General features: G+C 48.8%; 1 protein-coding gene across 2 annotated transcripts in view; it reads right to left on the bottom strand.

The window, feature by feature from the left end:
* The window catches only part of CCDC50 (coiled-coil domain containing 50), a 43315-nt gene extending 34031 nt beyond the window's left edge, over window positions 1-9284 (bottom strand). The window contains exon 1 of one of the 2 annotated variants that reach the window (XM_032119038.1): window positions 9114-9284. In XM_032119038.1, coding sequence (XP_031974929.1) covers window positions 9114-9162 — 49 coding nt within the window. In that variant the 5' untranslated portion in view covers window positions 9163-9284. The remainder of the gene's footprint in view (window positions 1-9113) is intronic. The other variant, XM_032119039.1, reaches the window with a different exon arrangement.
* Window positions 9285-15960: the final 6676 nt, after the last annotated feature.

Genomic DNA, 15960 nt, shown 5'->3' on the forward strand with positions numbered 1-15960 from the left:
AACAGCCACCCACTCAGAAAACTGCTGGGGCATGGAGCTTGCATCTCAAGAGATTTGCACTGCATGTACACTTCCTTACCCCACACCAATCTCCAATGGTGATCACTGTAGTCTGTTGTTTTATCTGATTAATTCAGCTTTTATTTCAGCATTTTAGCCAATTTTACACTACACAAAATTTTCAGAAGGACACACTGAGTTTCCCAGACAAGCAAAATTTCTGTTCTCTGGTAAATACACACACTAGGTTTCCCAGATATGCAAAACTTCTGCTCTCTGATGAATGCACAGCTAACCCCTAGTTCAGTTCAGCAGTTTCTCTGCAGAGAGTCGGCAGGCCCACTTTGTGGTTCAGGGTGGCCTTCGGGAGCCATGGTACCCTGGATTGCAGGTATTTCACCAGCATTTCTCAGCCCTCAGGCTGTGGTGAATAACCTCACAGGGCAGCTCCAAAGAGGCAGGCAGGCAGCGGAGAGCAGAGATAACGCAAAGTGTCAGCTCTCCCAGGCTTCTCCTCCAGCTTAATCCCAAGAGATAACATAGCAAAACACAAGGGACACAGGATGCAAAAAGGGAGGTTTCAATGCCCCTCTGGTACAACTTCATGCCCTGACTCAGTTTGGTGACTGCTTACAAAAGGCTGACTGCTGGAAACCTCACACCCACACAGAAGGTGCTGAGTGCCAAAAAAAGGTTCAAGTTCCTCTCTAAACCCCACAGTGCAGTTTTTACACGACAGTGACCTGCAGTCATACAGAGAAACAAGAACCTCTGGAGAAAACAAGCAGAACAAAGACTCTCACCAGAGATGCCACTTTCTCTTCAGCCTTTGGGTGACTAGAGCCAACCCTGAGACTGCTCCATGGCTTGTAGCTAAACCAGAGCTGCAGCTGAAAGGACACACCACAGTATCAGTGCACATTCAAACCAGCCAGGTTTTATTCCTCCAGATCAGATACCAAGAAAAGCAAAGCTCCAGCAGGATGGGCCTCTGGGCAGCCTCCCAGCCTTGATGGAAACCCTGTCAGCTGCTGCATTCGAAGCTGAAGGTATCTGAACTGATCCTGCAATCAGCTCCAATTCTTGCACAGATTCCCATCAGCTTCTTTTCCCTAGAAAGGTGGCTGCTAGGATGCAAGGAAAGACTCCTGTCTGCCACCCGTTCAGCTGCTGTAAAGCTGCTCTGCAAGAACAACCTTCCTTCACCTAACCAAGTGAGGTTGTTGATTTATTTCAAAACCCTTTTTCATGGCTCCACCAGCTCCTCACGGGTAGTCTCCCCTCTCCCCCCTTGCTTCCTGTGTTTAAGTTCTCCAGGTTTATTAGTCAGCTCTGGGGAACACAAAGTACCAAAGCTGGCACCAGATCAGTCAAAACTCCACATCCATCTACAAGTCACAAATCAGTAAAGTTGCAGCACTAACAATACATGTTCCCTTTCCTGTCACGGCCTTGTGCTGGCACACTGCCATAAGTGCAGATTTAAAACACTGGCATACAAGGGCAAGAAGAAGTCCCTGGCTTCTGAGGCCAGATGGACAATGAGGCAGAGCTCCCTGCATCATCCTGAAGCAAACTGTTTTGTGGCATCTGAGCCCACAGTTCACAGGCATTGCAAAGCATGAGGAAGAAGCAGGATGGCAGCCTTTTCTCCTCTCCAAGAGCGTAAAATGAGCTCCAGGTCAGTAAAAGTAAAGTTCTTTGTTTTGGAAACTATCACCTTCAGGTGATATTGCATATTCACAGCTTCTTTAAAAGAGAAAAAGTAAAAAAAGAACACTTTAATCAGGACCAAGTAAGTTCACCTGATACACAGCCAGAGCTGATGCTGTGGGCAATGCCAACAGCAACTGCCTGGAATACCAGGTAACTGAGCTGGAGACAAACCTGCTTTTTCCTTTTATCAGGGATGTGCAGAATCCAGGCAGGGCTGTGCAGCCCCAGCCAAGGACCCAGTCCTTCCAGTTCTGCAGTTAAGGTCAGGAGAACCCAGCCTCTTCCCAGCATCAACTTCCTTCGGAAACCTGGCGCCAACCAGATGGCCTGCAGGAGAGCACAGCCCTGTGAATGGCAGAGCGCTCTGCCTGCCATGAAAACAGCCAACACCCTGGTGGCTTGGAAAATTCCCAGGCCTTCTCCATGCTGTGCTCTACCACCTCACTCCAGCCCCCAGCAGCACTGCCAAAGGCTCCAGGAGGTGCTGGTGAATTTAGGACATAAATCCTTCCCAGCCCACCAGCCAGCACCCCAATAATAAAACTAACACCAGAACACAGGGAGAGGCCATTTCTTTGCACCAGAATGCTACAAGTAATTCTTGCCATATCCAGAACAGATAGATATGATAAGCTGCTTTTGCAGTGCAAAGTCATTGTGCTATGCAGAGGTGGAGAAGCTTTCCATCCACACCAGGGCAGGATGCCCTAAGCCAGACCAGCATTACCCTAACCCATGTGCCAAATCAGTGGCAACAGTCCCTCTGCGAGGAGCATTTCCAGCCAGAGCAGACTACAGCCTCTTGTTTTGTCTGGATGTAAAGAGCCAATGCTACACATATAACGCAGAAAGGAATTAAAACCCCTGCCTTCTCACTGCCAGGAAATATTCCTGTTTGCATAAACTTCCCTCCTCCCTTTGCCCCGTTACTTCTCATGTCACTCCTGTCAGTATCCTTATGGTATGTCTGTGTCTCAGTGTTTTCAAATATTTCCTCACTTATGTCCTTTTCCCCTTTGTCATCACTTACTGAACACCACATACCGAGCCCACATAACATTTCCCCTTAGAGCTGACTCCTCTAGCTACCAAATTCTGGTTCAGCAAAAGGGTTCAGGAAAGAATGAACAAAAATGCACAAAGGAAACTCAGTTTTACCACACATGGCTTGTTACACCTCCTTTGAAAAGAGAAGTGAAAAAAAGTGAGTCACCTACAAACCCACTTTGACTTTCTGTCCTGAAGAGCACCTACTGCAGGGCAGAGCTACCAAGAGCACGCAGACCAAACCTCTACCAACCCAGGCTGAAGACAAAAAGATCTCACTATTTTAGTTTGGCCGACAGAGCATTGTGGCAGTGGCATCATGGGTTGGCATGCAATTAAAATAATCATCAGTTGAGTTTCTGGAGCCTGACACAAAATAATTGGGCAGGTGCAGATGGGCTGTGCTAGGCTCTGAGCAGGCTTTCACCTACACCTTGCTCTCCAAGGAGAGTAACACTTCTGGCAAGCTTAATTCACAGGGTGCCTGGGGTTACATGGTAAATTTTATGAGGGCCCAGGCCTAACTGATCCCCTTTGCTCAATGCAAGGTTCACAACAGCACTGCCTTGCACCCCTTACACAGACAACCTGATGCTGCACTCTCCTGTTCTCTTTCCAGCCCTGCTAAAAGTCTCTCCCAGCAGCCGTGCAGTGTCAAGGCCACACAACACTCACTGAGCAAGCTGTGTGATATCTTTTCAAGTACTGAGAAAGAAAACAGCAGGAAGGCTCCAATTTCTACTTCTTAAAAAAGAAGTATAAATGAAGTGTCAAGGGACCTTCCCAAAGTCCTATACATGTTCTGTGGAAAAGCCAGCGCTGTAAGGTGAACAGAGAGCATCACTGACACATGTCAGCCTCCACGGACACAGCAGCTTTCCTGGTGGGAATGTCCACCAAACTTGCCTTTTGCTCCCTGCAATGCAACCAACCAGCAGCAGAACAGCAGCTGTCATTATCACCTTCTTGGAGAACAGCTGAAGGTCAAGCCAGCAGCGACTGCCACGCCAGAAATGGACCTAAAGCTTCTCAAGTTTTAAGGCAGTTTCACCAACAGACCAACCTCCTTCCCTCAGTCCTTCAGCCTTCAAACCAGCAGTGAAGGAGCAAGAAGCCAACCAGCTGGGGACACTCTGGAAAGGGGAGAAGGAAGCAGGCAGGGAATCCGTCGCTTTGTCCTATAAATCAGCACATTCATGTGAACTGGATGACTCTGAGCAAGAAAAAGAAAGCTTACTCCAGCAAAACAGAAGTTTCACACAGCTCCAAGGCATATTCCATTGTTTTTCCAAGAGGGGTTTTTCTTCTGCCAGAGAGAGCAGAACTGGCCTTTCCTGCTCCTTGCAGCAGCCATCTCCAACTCCTGCCTGGCACCCTCTGACATTTTCCATGGCCACAGGAAATGAAAGATTAAGCAGAGGCCCGTGGTGATCGTAAACACACCCGCTCACCTGTAATCATTACTCAGAGACCAGCAATGGGTGGCGGACGATGTCACGATGTCCTAGTTGTATCATAAATGGGATAAAACCCCCCACTGCATCCCTGTACCCCCAGGAACTGGTGCAAAAATAGGCTGTGTCCCCTCTTATCCCCGTCCAAAAACCTGTCAGGAGCTAAGGAAACATCTCTGCAAAAAGCATCAACAGGAGTCTTGGAGCTTCTCTCTGCCAAAGAGTGCTTTTGGAGCAATCTTTTTGCCTCAGTTCCACCTCCACAGCAGCTTGCAGAGGACAAGTGGTAAGGATTTAGGGATGGGAAGAGGCAGACCTGCTTGCTCAGTTGCCTTTCAGAACCAAGAGCATGAAATATGCTAATCCTGCCCATCTCTGCCAAGCACTGCAGACCCAGAACCACTGAATGCATAATAAAACTTTCACCCAGCTTTAACCAGAAGTGAAATGAGTACCACAGCCTCAGCTACTGAATTCATGCACGCTGAGAAAACAGATCTCCTATTACCCAGGAGAGCTGGATGTGAACCAGTGACCTGTGTCTATGTCCCATCACTCTCCACCTCCCCTCAAGCCATCCATCTTGCCTGAATTTTTCAGAGCCCTTAAAAAAGGAAGTCACAAAGCAGAAAATCATGACACTGCAAGGAAAAATCCCAGCTGGAGCCAAAGGGCATGGGGCAGGTGGCTTCACAATGACCCAGTTGACCCTCAGCTGCTCTCAAAATTGTTGCCCTGATTATACTAATCCAGTTAAAGGCCAATGCCTCCTTCAGATGAATGCAGCTGACAGCTCATCCCTCAAAACCATTCCCCTGAAAAACCCCTAAGCAGAATCTTTCCTCATCAGACACTGCGCCAGCCACTCACACTTCCTCGATCCTCTTCCACCTTTGACAGACATCAGATTTCTCTTGTCCACTGTCATGCTGCTGAGCACAGACAGGCACCAAAGGCCTCAATATAAGCCAATAACCTCAGTCTGTTCCATGAGAGCCTGACACATTGCACCTCAGAGCTGATCCCCCTCCCCAGTCACTTGGAGGGTCAGTAACTAGAAGGTTTTTATTGCAGGAGTCTCAGCACAGGTCACGTTAAGCTGCAGAGGTCAGCAGAAAGGTCTGTAGCTGGGAGGAAGAGGAAGACTGATGCTAACAGCAAACTTTTATTCAGTTTATGCTAAGGCAAAAGAGAGCCAGCCAGACTGCCTGCCCCAGAGAACGCCTTGCCAAGACAGAAAATATTCAAGCTCTTCCTGTTTCCCCAAGGTCACAGTCAGAGCTGTATCTTTTATTACCATGTTTGGGATACCGGCCTCTCAGGCAGCAGACTACCACCAGCAGCATTTGCATGTACAGCTCAGGAGCTCCCAAAAGTCAAATCAGGTGCTCAACAAAGAGTAGAAACCACAGTGTGAACATTGTTGTGTCACTCCAAGCACAGGTGCCACAATCAGCCTTTGTCAAGGCTGCAGCTTCAGACAGCAGCATGGAAGGGTCAGTTCTATCACCAGCCCAGACATACCACCCTTGTATTTCTTTACAGTACTACTAAAAATAAAATTCAATAAAAACACTTTACCCACTGCAAATTTCCACAGTTCTCCAGAGCTGCACGTTGCTGGGGCAGAGTTTAGGCTCTCGGCCTGCCCCACCTCTCCCTTTTCTCTCCTCACAGAGGATTCAAACTGGCATGAATATGAGCCCCTGGGAGAATGCCCAAACCTGGGGTTTTTCTGCTGCTGCCAATGGCTCTTGGAGACTGCAATGGATGAGGGACTGAGCCTCAGCCTGAGCAGACAGGTATTCCCTTCACAAAGACCCTTGGAAAGGCAACAGCAGACAGGACCACAGGTACATCCTCCAGAGAGGGGTGAAGTCTGCACAGCTCCAAAACACCTCCCCAGAAACACCTCCTGTGCAGCTCTGCCTGCCTGCATGGGGCCAGGAATGCCTCTCAAGTCCAAGGGCTCACTTACAGCAGGCAGCCAAGAAGGGTGGAGCCCTTCCCAAACATAGCTCCTAGTAATGCATCAGGTCACAAGAGATGAGAGGCAGTCAGAGATCAAGCAGAGCCCAAGACAGTTTTATTTGCTTTATAAGTAGCTAATTAAAATAATGTTTCTAGGATGTTTTTATCACCAAAAGGCTCACAAATGAGACCTGTAGTAAAAAAAGATCTACACACACAAAGCTGAGCAATCTCCTGAGGCAGGTCAAAAGAGCAAACAGCAAAGGCTGCTTTGTGAAAAACAGATATGTCATAGACACTTGGGAGATGAACAGAAATGCAGGCAGAGAAGCACAGGCCACAGACTGCAACTAACACCAAAACCTTCAACAAATAACTTACAAGAGGTTTACTGACCACAGAGGTCAGATCCACTCTACTACTCATGGAAAAATGGGTCTGTAACACCAGGCTGCAGCAGCAAGGTCTAGTTTATACTAGGAAAAGGGTGTTTTGAGGGTATATTTTACACCAGTAAACCCCTGTCCACAAAATAAACTGGACCAGCTGAAGTGGTTTTCACCAGCAAAATGCCATCCATATCAGGCCTTCAGCTGATATAAATGCTTTTAGAGATAAAAAAGGAAAGTAAACACAAGAAGCAAGACTTCCTGCAGCACCTAGCTACTGTTAACAGATTTTCACTGCCATCGTTGGACTGAATCGATCCCACTTTTAGAAGAGCTTCTGAGATCACTCCAGAGGAGGATGACACTGTCTCTCAGCAGTCCTGGCTACCTGCAGACGGGAGAACCCGGACACAACACCTCCTCTCCCTAAGTAGAGCTGGTGAAGAACAAAGTACTCAAACCAAAACGATGTTCTTCATTGTTAATGAATGACTAAGCCGACCTTTACCCCAGACAAAGAAAGGGAATGCTTTTTCCAGAAGGATCAACAGTGATTTCTCTATCAGGAACAACAAATATTTCCCTCGGTATGGCAGGCGATGCATTTCTTTCCTTGGCTGGCATTGACACAGAGCACGAAAAGACCTAATCCAAAGCATAGCTCAGCTTCAACACTTCCCAAAACAAAAACAAGTGATGCCATTAAACTAAAAGCGTGACACATGCCTGAGGCTTTGCAGAACATGGCTCAAACCTCATCTACTTTGCACGTTGCTCTGGGACACTCCTTTAATCCCATTGCTATCAAGTAACAACAGATCATAGTAACAGGACACTCTTGCAGCTTAATCCACACTATACTGTAGGTGCAAATTTCCCATGGACTGGTTGAGTTACAGTGCAACGCTGTAAATGTACTTTCATTCAGCATGTAAACTACCTCAGCTCAGTCCAGTTAGTGCAATTCAAAAATTAATAAAGGCAAATCAAATCCAGGCTACTTAAATTCTGAATATGAGCATCTACACAGGGATTTAATTCACTTTAATCAACCCACTGGAAAGGTTAATTGGATTCATTTTCTTGAGTAACCATGTGAAGACAGACTCTAAGGATGAGATCTTGACCACACTAAAATGGCCAGTAACAGTTTTGCTAATGACTTAATAGGACGAACATTAACCCCTAAAATGTCAGCTTCAGCTTTTGTTCCAGTAGCACAAAGTGAAGCATTAAAGGATGACAGGAGGTCAAAAGGAACCCCCAGCTGCCTGCACAGACATATGTTTTCTACTCTTGGCCGGCTAAATCATCAAATTCACAACAGCTATTTTGTAAGAATTGAAATTTGGGAAAAAAAGTGACCAGTGGCAAGGGAAACAAGTTCAAGGAAGTTTGGTTTCTTTTAGGCAGGAAAACAGTACTCTCTATTACTAGAGAGTAAATCTAAACTAACTTGATTATGACAGAGCTTCTACTGGTTTATATCACAAATCACTGTCAGAAAGAACAAACTATCTCCTACAAAGCTTTCTAAACCCAAAGCAGCTCCAGGGCACATTTAACTGAGCTCAAAGGCACACGTGTGAGGCAGACACTGCGCTAACAGGGAAGCCGAGGCCAGCCCGGCCCAACAGAAGGTGAATCCGTGCTCTGAGCACAGGCCAAGCCAGCGGGACCCCCGAAAGCGAGGGGGGCACAGGGGGGTCTGCAGGGCGGGAGCGGCTGCTTGGCGCTCCCAAGCTCAGTGCAGGCCAGTCTTCATAAAAACCGGCAGGCTTAAGTGTTTATAGCCGGGGCCTCAACATCACCAGTCCCCCTCAAATCGCCAAATCTGTGGCTATTCACAGTTCTGCTTCCGTTTTTCTAATGCCCCGAGCGGAGCCTCCGAACGCGGCCGAGCCGTAGCTGTGAGGGACAGACAGACAGCCCGCCCTGTTCGTCCATCCCCCACAGGAGGCTCCGGCTGCCTCATCCCCCGTGGGAGCGCAGCCCCGGCCGGCGCCCCCAGCCCGGCTGCCCGGGCGCGGCGGGGGGAGCGCGGCGGAGGCGCCGGCGGCGGCCTCGGCCCCGGCGCAGACAAAGGGCTGCGCCCTCCCCCAGCGCCGCTCCTCGCCTTCTCCCGGGGAGAAGCGGCGCTGCCAGCCCGCCCCCCGCCGCTCGCTCGGGGAGGGGAGCCGGGAGCGGGGCCAGCAGGGCGGCCACGGCTCTGTCCAGCGACCGCTGCCGCTTCGCCGCCGGCCTCCACCTCTCGTCCCCTCTCGCCACCCGCACGGCCGCCGGACACCCCGCACCGGGACACCGCCAGCCCCGGGAACCCCGGTGCCGCGGCGGGAGCACGGAGCGCCCCGTCCCCTCCCGCTGACCCGGCTCCACGCCAGAGCCGCGAACCGCCGCGGCGCCTGAAAACTGTAAAATAATAATGTTTAAAAACCCACCCCAAACCAACAGTTTCTCCCCTGCCTCGCTCCCATTTCCCCTACACCACCCCGTCCCGTCCAGCGCCCCCTCCGCCCCGCGCCGGGGTGAGCCGCACCTTCCTTGACTCCGGGCAGCTTGGAGTGGTCGATGCCGATGCCGGCCATGGCCGGGCCCGCGCCCCGCTGAGGGCGGCCCCGCTGAGGGCAGCGCGGCGGTGCCGCCCGCGCCCCGCACCACAAAGTTGGGAGCGGATGGAGCCGGCGCGGCCGGGCCGTACGGCGCGGGAGAGCGGACAGAAAGCGCCGGGCGGGGCGGAGCGGGGCCGCCTCGCCGCCCCTCGCCCCCCTTCCGGGGAGGCGGACGGGGGCGTCCCGGGCTGCTTCCCCCTCCCCTTCCCTGGCGGGGCTCGGGCAGCAGCTCAGCGGGACGGGCAGCCTCCGAGGGCACTTATTTATACGTTTGGGTTTTTGAGGTTGTTTCTTTTTTTTTTACTGTTTTATTGTTTGTGGGGGCGGTTTGGCTGCTTTGAGGCGATGGCCGGAGATCCTCTCCTACCGCCGGCGCGGCTGTCAGACCGCTCGGACAGCTCCGGTCCCCGGCGCTCTCCCGTACCGGGTCCGGCTGCCTCTGCCCCTTCATCCCCAAACCATCCCACCCCCGTGCTCGCGCTGTTCCGCCGGCCTGGGAAAAGCAGAAGCGTCTCGGTGGAGCCTCAGAGCCACAGCTCAGCGGTGTCACGGCCCCTGCACCTTGTCCCTCAGGGACGGGGGCGGTGACTCTGTTGGAACGGGCACCGCTCGAGGAGGGCAGTGCCGGCGAGAGATTCCTGGTCCCGGAGCCCTGCGAGAGGCCTTCGAAGCCCAGCAGTGCTCTGCCACACACGGGTAGGGGCCAGCTCTCAGCGGAGACGGAGGACTCACAGCTGCTGCCCACCTTGGTTTGCTGGCAGCAAAGAAACAGCACGACATGATGTCCCGTGGGCAAAGGGGAAAAGATAAGACGGAGGGGATTTGGGATTTAGGGATGTCTGAGCTTCTCTGGGCTGTGCTCAGCACAACCAGTCACTCATGTCAGCTGTTATGTTTGATTATAAATGCATGTTACTGAGGACTACGCAAGCAGAAGGTGAAGTTAATATTGCCACATTCAAAATGAACTGCCTCCAGCGTCTATTCCAATGGCCCATGGCTCCTGTGCCACGGGTGAGTAGGGGGATACAGAGGCTGAGCCCCTTTCCTGCTCCCCCTCTCCAACAGGCTCTGCGAAGCTCTGCACCATGGGTGACTGGGATGGGAGCTGAGAGAGAGACAGAATAGGATGTCAGATGTCAGAAAAAAAACATTAAAGGGAATAATACTTCAATTTTGTTAAAGAGTAAAGACATTAAAGAAAATGAGCAAAATAAAATAGGTTCCAGAGGGTTAGCCTTGTGCTACTCCAGAATTTTCTAGTCCTGTTTCCTGAAACTCAGGAAGTGTCTGTCCTTAATTCTGCCCCTTTCGAATGATACTTCACCCACCCCAATATGGGTATGCATAGACTGTCTTCAATCTGACTGCCTTCACCTTCCCTTTAACTTCTCAGCCTTCTACGCAGAAAAAGCCACGGAGTTGTGTATATTTGTGATCCCTTCTCACATACACACACCTAGTACATCTCTCCTGTGTGCTGGCACGTGCTGAGAGCTGATGGGCCTCCTGCTTACAGAGAGGTGAGCAGCACACAGCTGAGCCCCACTCCACAGGTTCTCCATATGATCATACAGATGGGGATTAGTCACAGGGTCTTGCCCCTCCAAGGGGCAGCTCACACAGATTATCTCCTGTCACAGTCCCAGCTCTGCCCAGCTCTTCTCTCTAATCCCTCTGCCATCCACACAAGCAGTACAACTGGACTTCTTGCAAATAATCCTCATGGTTTCAGCCAGCTCTGAGCTGATGAGGGGTCTAAAATTAATTTCTAGTTTCTCCTAAATTAGAGTTTTTCTGAACTCAGTATATTACTCTGGACATCCTTCACCTTTTACTAATCAAGCTTTTTGATCACTTAGTAAGATTTTTTTATTGGACAAAAGTGAGGACAAAAGAAAAGGCCAAGCAACAAGGACTATACAGGAGAAGTGGCACTGAATGTTCTGATCTGACACAGGTCACAGCTTTCCAAGCCCGGAGTATGGTTTTCTCCTGTACTTCTCTCATTGTAAAGTATTCAAGTCAGAGCAGCAGAAGCTGAAATTCTGAAGCATTCACATTTACACAGCAGCTTTAATGCAGCGGAGCCGCTTTATGACCCTGCATTTATGAACAAAGCTTTAAAGCTGTCCATCCCAATGGTTGTGCACTTTAGTCCATACACACAGCTCTTTGCTCTAGTCTTCAGTAATGAATTTGTATCATATTAAGTTGTCTGTCTAGGGCCAAAACCAGCAACATTAATTAGTCATAAATCTGCACTGCATTCAAGAGATTCCATGTTGGACTGATGTGACTTTGGCTGCTGTTCCGAGCACACTGTCTTCCTGGATGTGTTTAACTTGACTGCACTAAAGTGAGATCTGGTGCCCAATACCCAAAGCCACAGCAGAGCAGTTCCTGATTTCAGATTAGAAACCTGATTTCAGGTTTCTAATACACAAATTATGGGCTCTTCATGCCTTCCTGTAGCTATATTTGTTTGTGTTGCGAGATCTGCTGGAGCTCAATGATAGCCAGTGGATGGTGAGCTCTTCTAGGACCAAAAGAAAATACGGAAACAAAACCTATGACAACACCAAAGTATTTTCTTTGCCTTCCTGACATCGGATTTCTCTCTTGGCTTGATTTTTGAGAGATGCACTCAGATGAAGTCTCTGAAATTGGAAGATGGCATGAATCACTTGATTATAGAGGATCCAAAAATGACCATAGCAGGACTGAGGATGAGAAGGAATTAAACAGGAACCAGGGAATGAGTTACTGATGTAATGCTAGCACTGCAGCAGCGTCACATCTTAGCCTTCCCCAAAGGGCTCCCCAGTGTGGCTGATCTCAAATCACCCTCCCAACTCTCACTTGTGTCTACAAGCTGCAGCTTCTAGGAAAAAAGCACAAAAGATGTTTGTTCTGAGATACTGTCATCAGCTTCTCCTGTACAGCACCTAGCTTGAAAAGTAGTACATGTTGCAGTGAATCCCAGTAAAGCTGGGAAGACTAACCACTTCCTTTTACTGAAGATAACAAGTCAATGACGCTTCAATCTTTTATAAAAGCAGGTACTTGTTCTCATAGAACCTTCTGTTGGAAGAAAAGTCCATATCGTTTCCCATGACAAAAACAGAATTCGATCTAACTTCAACTCTTCTCTCATGGAGTAATTTCATTCAGAAGAGATTTTTGCAGGGCACTAGTCCAACCTCCTGCTCAAAGCAGGGCTGGCTTCAAAATCTGATGACGTTGTTCAGTGCCTTCCCCAGGTGAGTTTTGAAAATCTCCAAGGCTAAAGATCACACCATCTCCCATTGTGATTTTTCTCCTTGTATCTTGGTGGGCTTCTTCTGGCTGCAGCCTGCAACCCTGAACCCTTGTCCTTGCACTGTGTGTCCAGTTTGGCTCTGTGCTTTCCAGCTGCCCCTCTCCATGGCAGACCACATGTACCAGGCACATCTGTGAGGAGTGTGCTCCACCAGACAGCTGCGGCTCAAACATGGCACTGCAGCTGAGCTGTGCCATCACATGTATTAAACACCGGGGAGCTCCAGGACTGGGCACTTTGCCTACCTGCATCCAGGCATCTGATATGCCCCTAAACACTGGAGTAAACTGCATTTTTATGCTGGTACACCACACAGCGCTTTCCCAGCTTTCACAGCACTGGGAACACTCATGAGAGGATGCACAAAGGAGAGGCTGGAACACTTAAAAACAGGAAAGAAACAACACAATCTGGACTGGCCCTCAGAAAAGCCACAGTGAATTTTGATGGGCAAGAGCTGCCAGGCAGAGCATTGGGACTAGCAGCTAGAATTGCTTTATGCTGCTAAGATCTTTCTCCAGGCAGAGAGAGACAGTTTTGTGCTTGCTTCTTAAATAAACTGGGCACCTCTCCAAGTCTCCTGCTGTCATTTTAGGTCAACAGGATAACAACAACTGTGAAATAAATTAAGCCTCATCAAGATGTTCACTTCTGACTGAACAGTCTTTTTTAAAGTTTCCTTAATGACGGCAAAGCTCACTTCCAATTGATGAGGCTGCTGTCCGAATAGACACAGAGGATAATGATTCTGCAGGCAGGAACTTGTGCATCTGTTAATGGCTAATGCAAAGGGATGGGGAAAAATGGTTCTAGGACTCTCCTGCAATCAGGTGCTGCACAAGCCCATGTCCAAAACCAGTGTGTCAGTGGTGACTGATGCCAGGGAACTGACCTTTCTGGGGACATGGGCTCTTGTTTTTCTCTCCAAAGTAGAATTCCTGTATAAAACTATAAAACCCAGTGTAGGACTCCATTCAATCTGCAGGAAGCCTGAAGGATGTGAGTGCATTGTTTTTCCCCTGTGATAAATAAAAATCAAGGTTTGGGGGCTCAAATAGGATCTCCTCCCAGTCCAGGGCAAGGATGCTGCAGGGCCTCCCAGGGAGGGAAGCAGGTGATGTAGTGATGCAGGGGAAAAAACAGACAGGGGGAAAAAATAACACTTCAGACATCAACCTCCCTGCATTTCTAAGCTAAGACACTTCAAGAGAGGTTTGAAGTCCTGTGCCAGAAGGGGTGGATGAGAGGAAGCAAACATTACAGCATTGGCAAAGAGCACCAAGAAGCAGGTGTGTAATTTCCGTAGGTAGCTGAATGGTGCCTGTGGGAATTCAGGCTCTCTGAAGAACAAGGAGAGCACAAGCCTGCAAGGATTAAGGTATTATAAAGCTCACCAGGGGTCATGAATGGGGTGATTGCCAAGAATGATCACAGAGGAAACTTAACTTGCGCTTACATGTAACATAACGGGGAGCACTAGGAAAATCATGAGTCATGCCACAACAGCAAGGGGTTTTGTTGACTGTCAAGTTGGAGAATAAACGTGCAATCTGAAGTGAGATATGCCTTCTAAAAATCTCACTTAGAGGAAAGTATTATTTAAAGTGTTACATAGTAGATGAGGGAAGAAGAAAATAGCTAAATGTATCTTTCCTTGCTCTTAGGTCAGAAGAACAAAACCCACCAAAATAACAAGTTATTCACTTAGTGCACTGCAGGGAGCTGCCTGCAAGCCCTCACAATCGAGGCATAAGAAGCATAACAAATGTGGCATCCAGTGATGAAGCACCTCAGTCATTCTCAGATATTCACAGCCACTACCACCTGGATGAAACCTCAACACACTGATGTTGTAAGAGGGAATTTGGTGGGGGCTGAAGTCAGGGCAGTTCTTGCCTAGCAATGACTTTGCTATATTGCACTCAGAAAAATGTCTAGGTCTACCTAAAAAAAAAATCACCTAATATAATTGCACCTGCCCCTCCTTTTCTGGATTAAAAAATACTAAAAAATAAAAATAAAAAATGCCTGTGTTATCACTCGCCCCAGCTTTGTTTCCCAAGATGCAGGGTGGTAAGGCATGGATATGTCCTACAGCCTCAGTTGGAGCCCTCATTTCAAGTCACTTTGTATGTGCAAGTCTACAGCCATAAAACATTGGTGTTCATTCAGCAAAACACCCTTTTGCATGTGCAGAACTCTCACAGAGTCTCAGTAGATAAGGGTGCAAATGGAAAGCTAAGTAAGAAGACAGGCTCTCAAAAAGGCAAAGTTTATGGTTATCTGCACAAGTTTCACCAAAACACTACAGATCTGTGTATGCTCCAAGCCCTCCCTTGGGTGACTTGCAGTGACAGTTTTCCAAAAAAACGGGCAACATTTCTCAATAAACCAGAACACCAGATGGTAACTGAGAGCAGAAAGACAGGGAAAGGGGAATTACAGTGAAAGTTGGCACTGTTAGCAGATAGAGTTGACCTCCACAACCTTAAAAATGCTCTTACAGGTATTTTTAGCAGGAAATTACCCAGCCTTGTCTTTACCCAAAGTAATACATGCACAAGATACGTTCATCATCCAGGGTGAACTCGGGGCTTGCAGAAGGCATGTCAGAACAGAGCGGGGTCAAGCTCAGGGTAAATCGGGTGGTATAACCAGGTCATTCCAGATCATGCCTCTTCAGGACACCATACTGGAGTGGAGGTCAGATTAGTCCTACACAAGCACACCAATATTTACCATTCAGGAGCATCACTGGAAGTGCCTTTGAGACCAGCAGGTCATGGCACATTTCAAAGCAGAAGAGGTTTCTATATTGCCTTCCTCTCCTCACCAGAAACCTCAGCCAAGCCACCCCAGTCAGTAGGGAGGCTGAGTCTAGAGGAGGTGCTTCAGCTCAGGATTAAGAGGCAGAAGTGAGAATTGTGGCATGACCGCCTCTGCTCCCTATTTTCTCCATAGGCTGCCTCCTCCCACATCAAACACCTTTAGATTCCTGATTTACTCTTTCAGGGCCTCACTCCAGGGCAACACTTTGGAGCTGGTTTGCTCTCTGAGAAGCTGGATGGTTTCCTGGCAAACCCTGGAGTGGAAGTGAAAGCCAGGCAGGCAGCACAGCTTCACTTCTTATCCTCCACAGCCTTAACCTCAAGGAACTGGTTCTCTTTAGTACGATGCCCATCGAATGTGAGCTGGTGATGCTTCCCTCTGTGTGACCCTTGTTTGCTTGCAGTGAGGCAGCAGCTGAGCTGCTCTACACATTGCCTTGGACCTTTCCCTTTCCTTTCTCTAAACAAGGATACAGTTGAACCACAGCATCTAATTTTATATCAGTAACAGGCCAAGCAACAGCTGAGCCCCAAAGACAAGCACATAGAAGGGGGAACAAATTGCCTGAGTCAGACTAAAAGCTTCATAAATATTGACTGGTTTTAACAGTCCCCTAAGGATCA

The sequence above is a fragment of the Corvus moneduloides genome, chromosome 10 (assembly GCF_009650955.1).
Source record: "Corvus moneduloides isolate bCorMon1 chromosome 10, bCorMon1.pri, whole genome shotgun sequence".
Classification (NCBI taxonomy): Eukaryota; Metazoa; Chordata; class Aves; order Passeriformes; family Corvidae; genus Corvus; species Corvus moneduloides.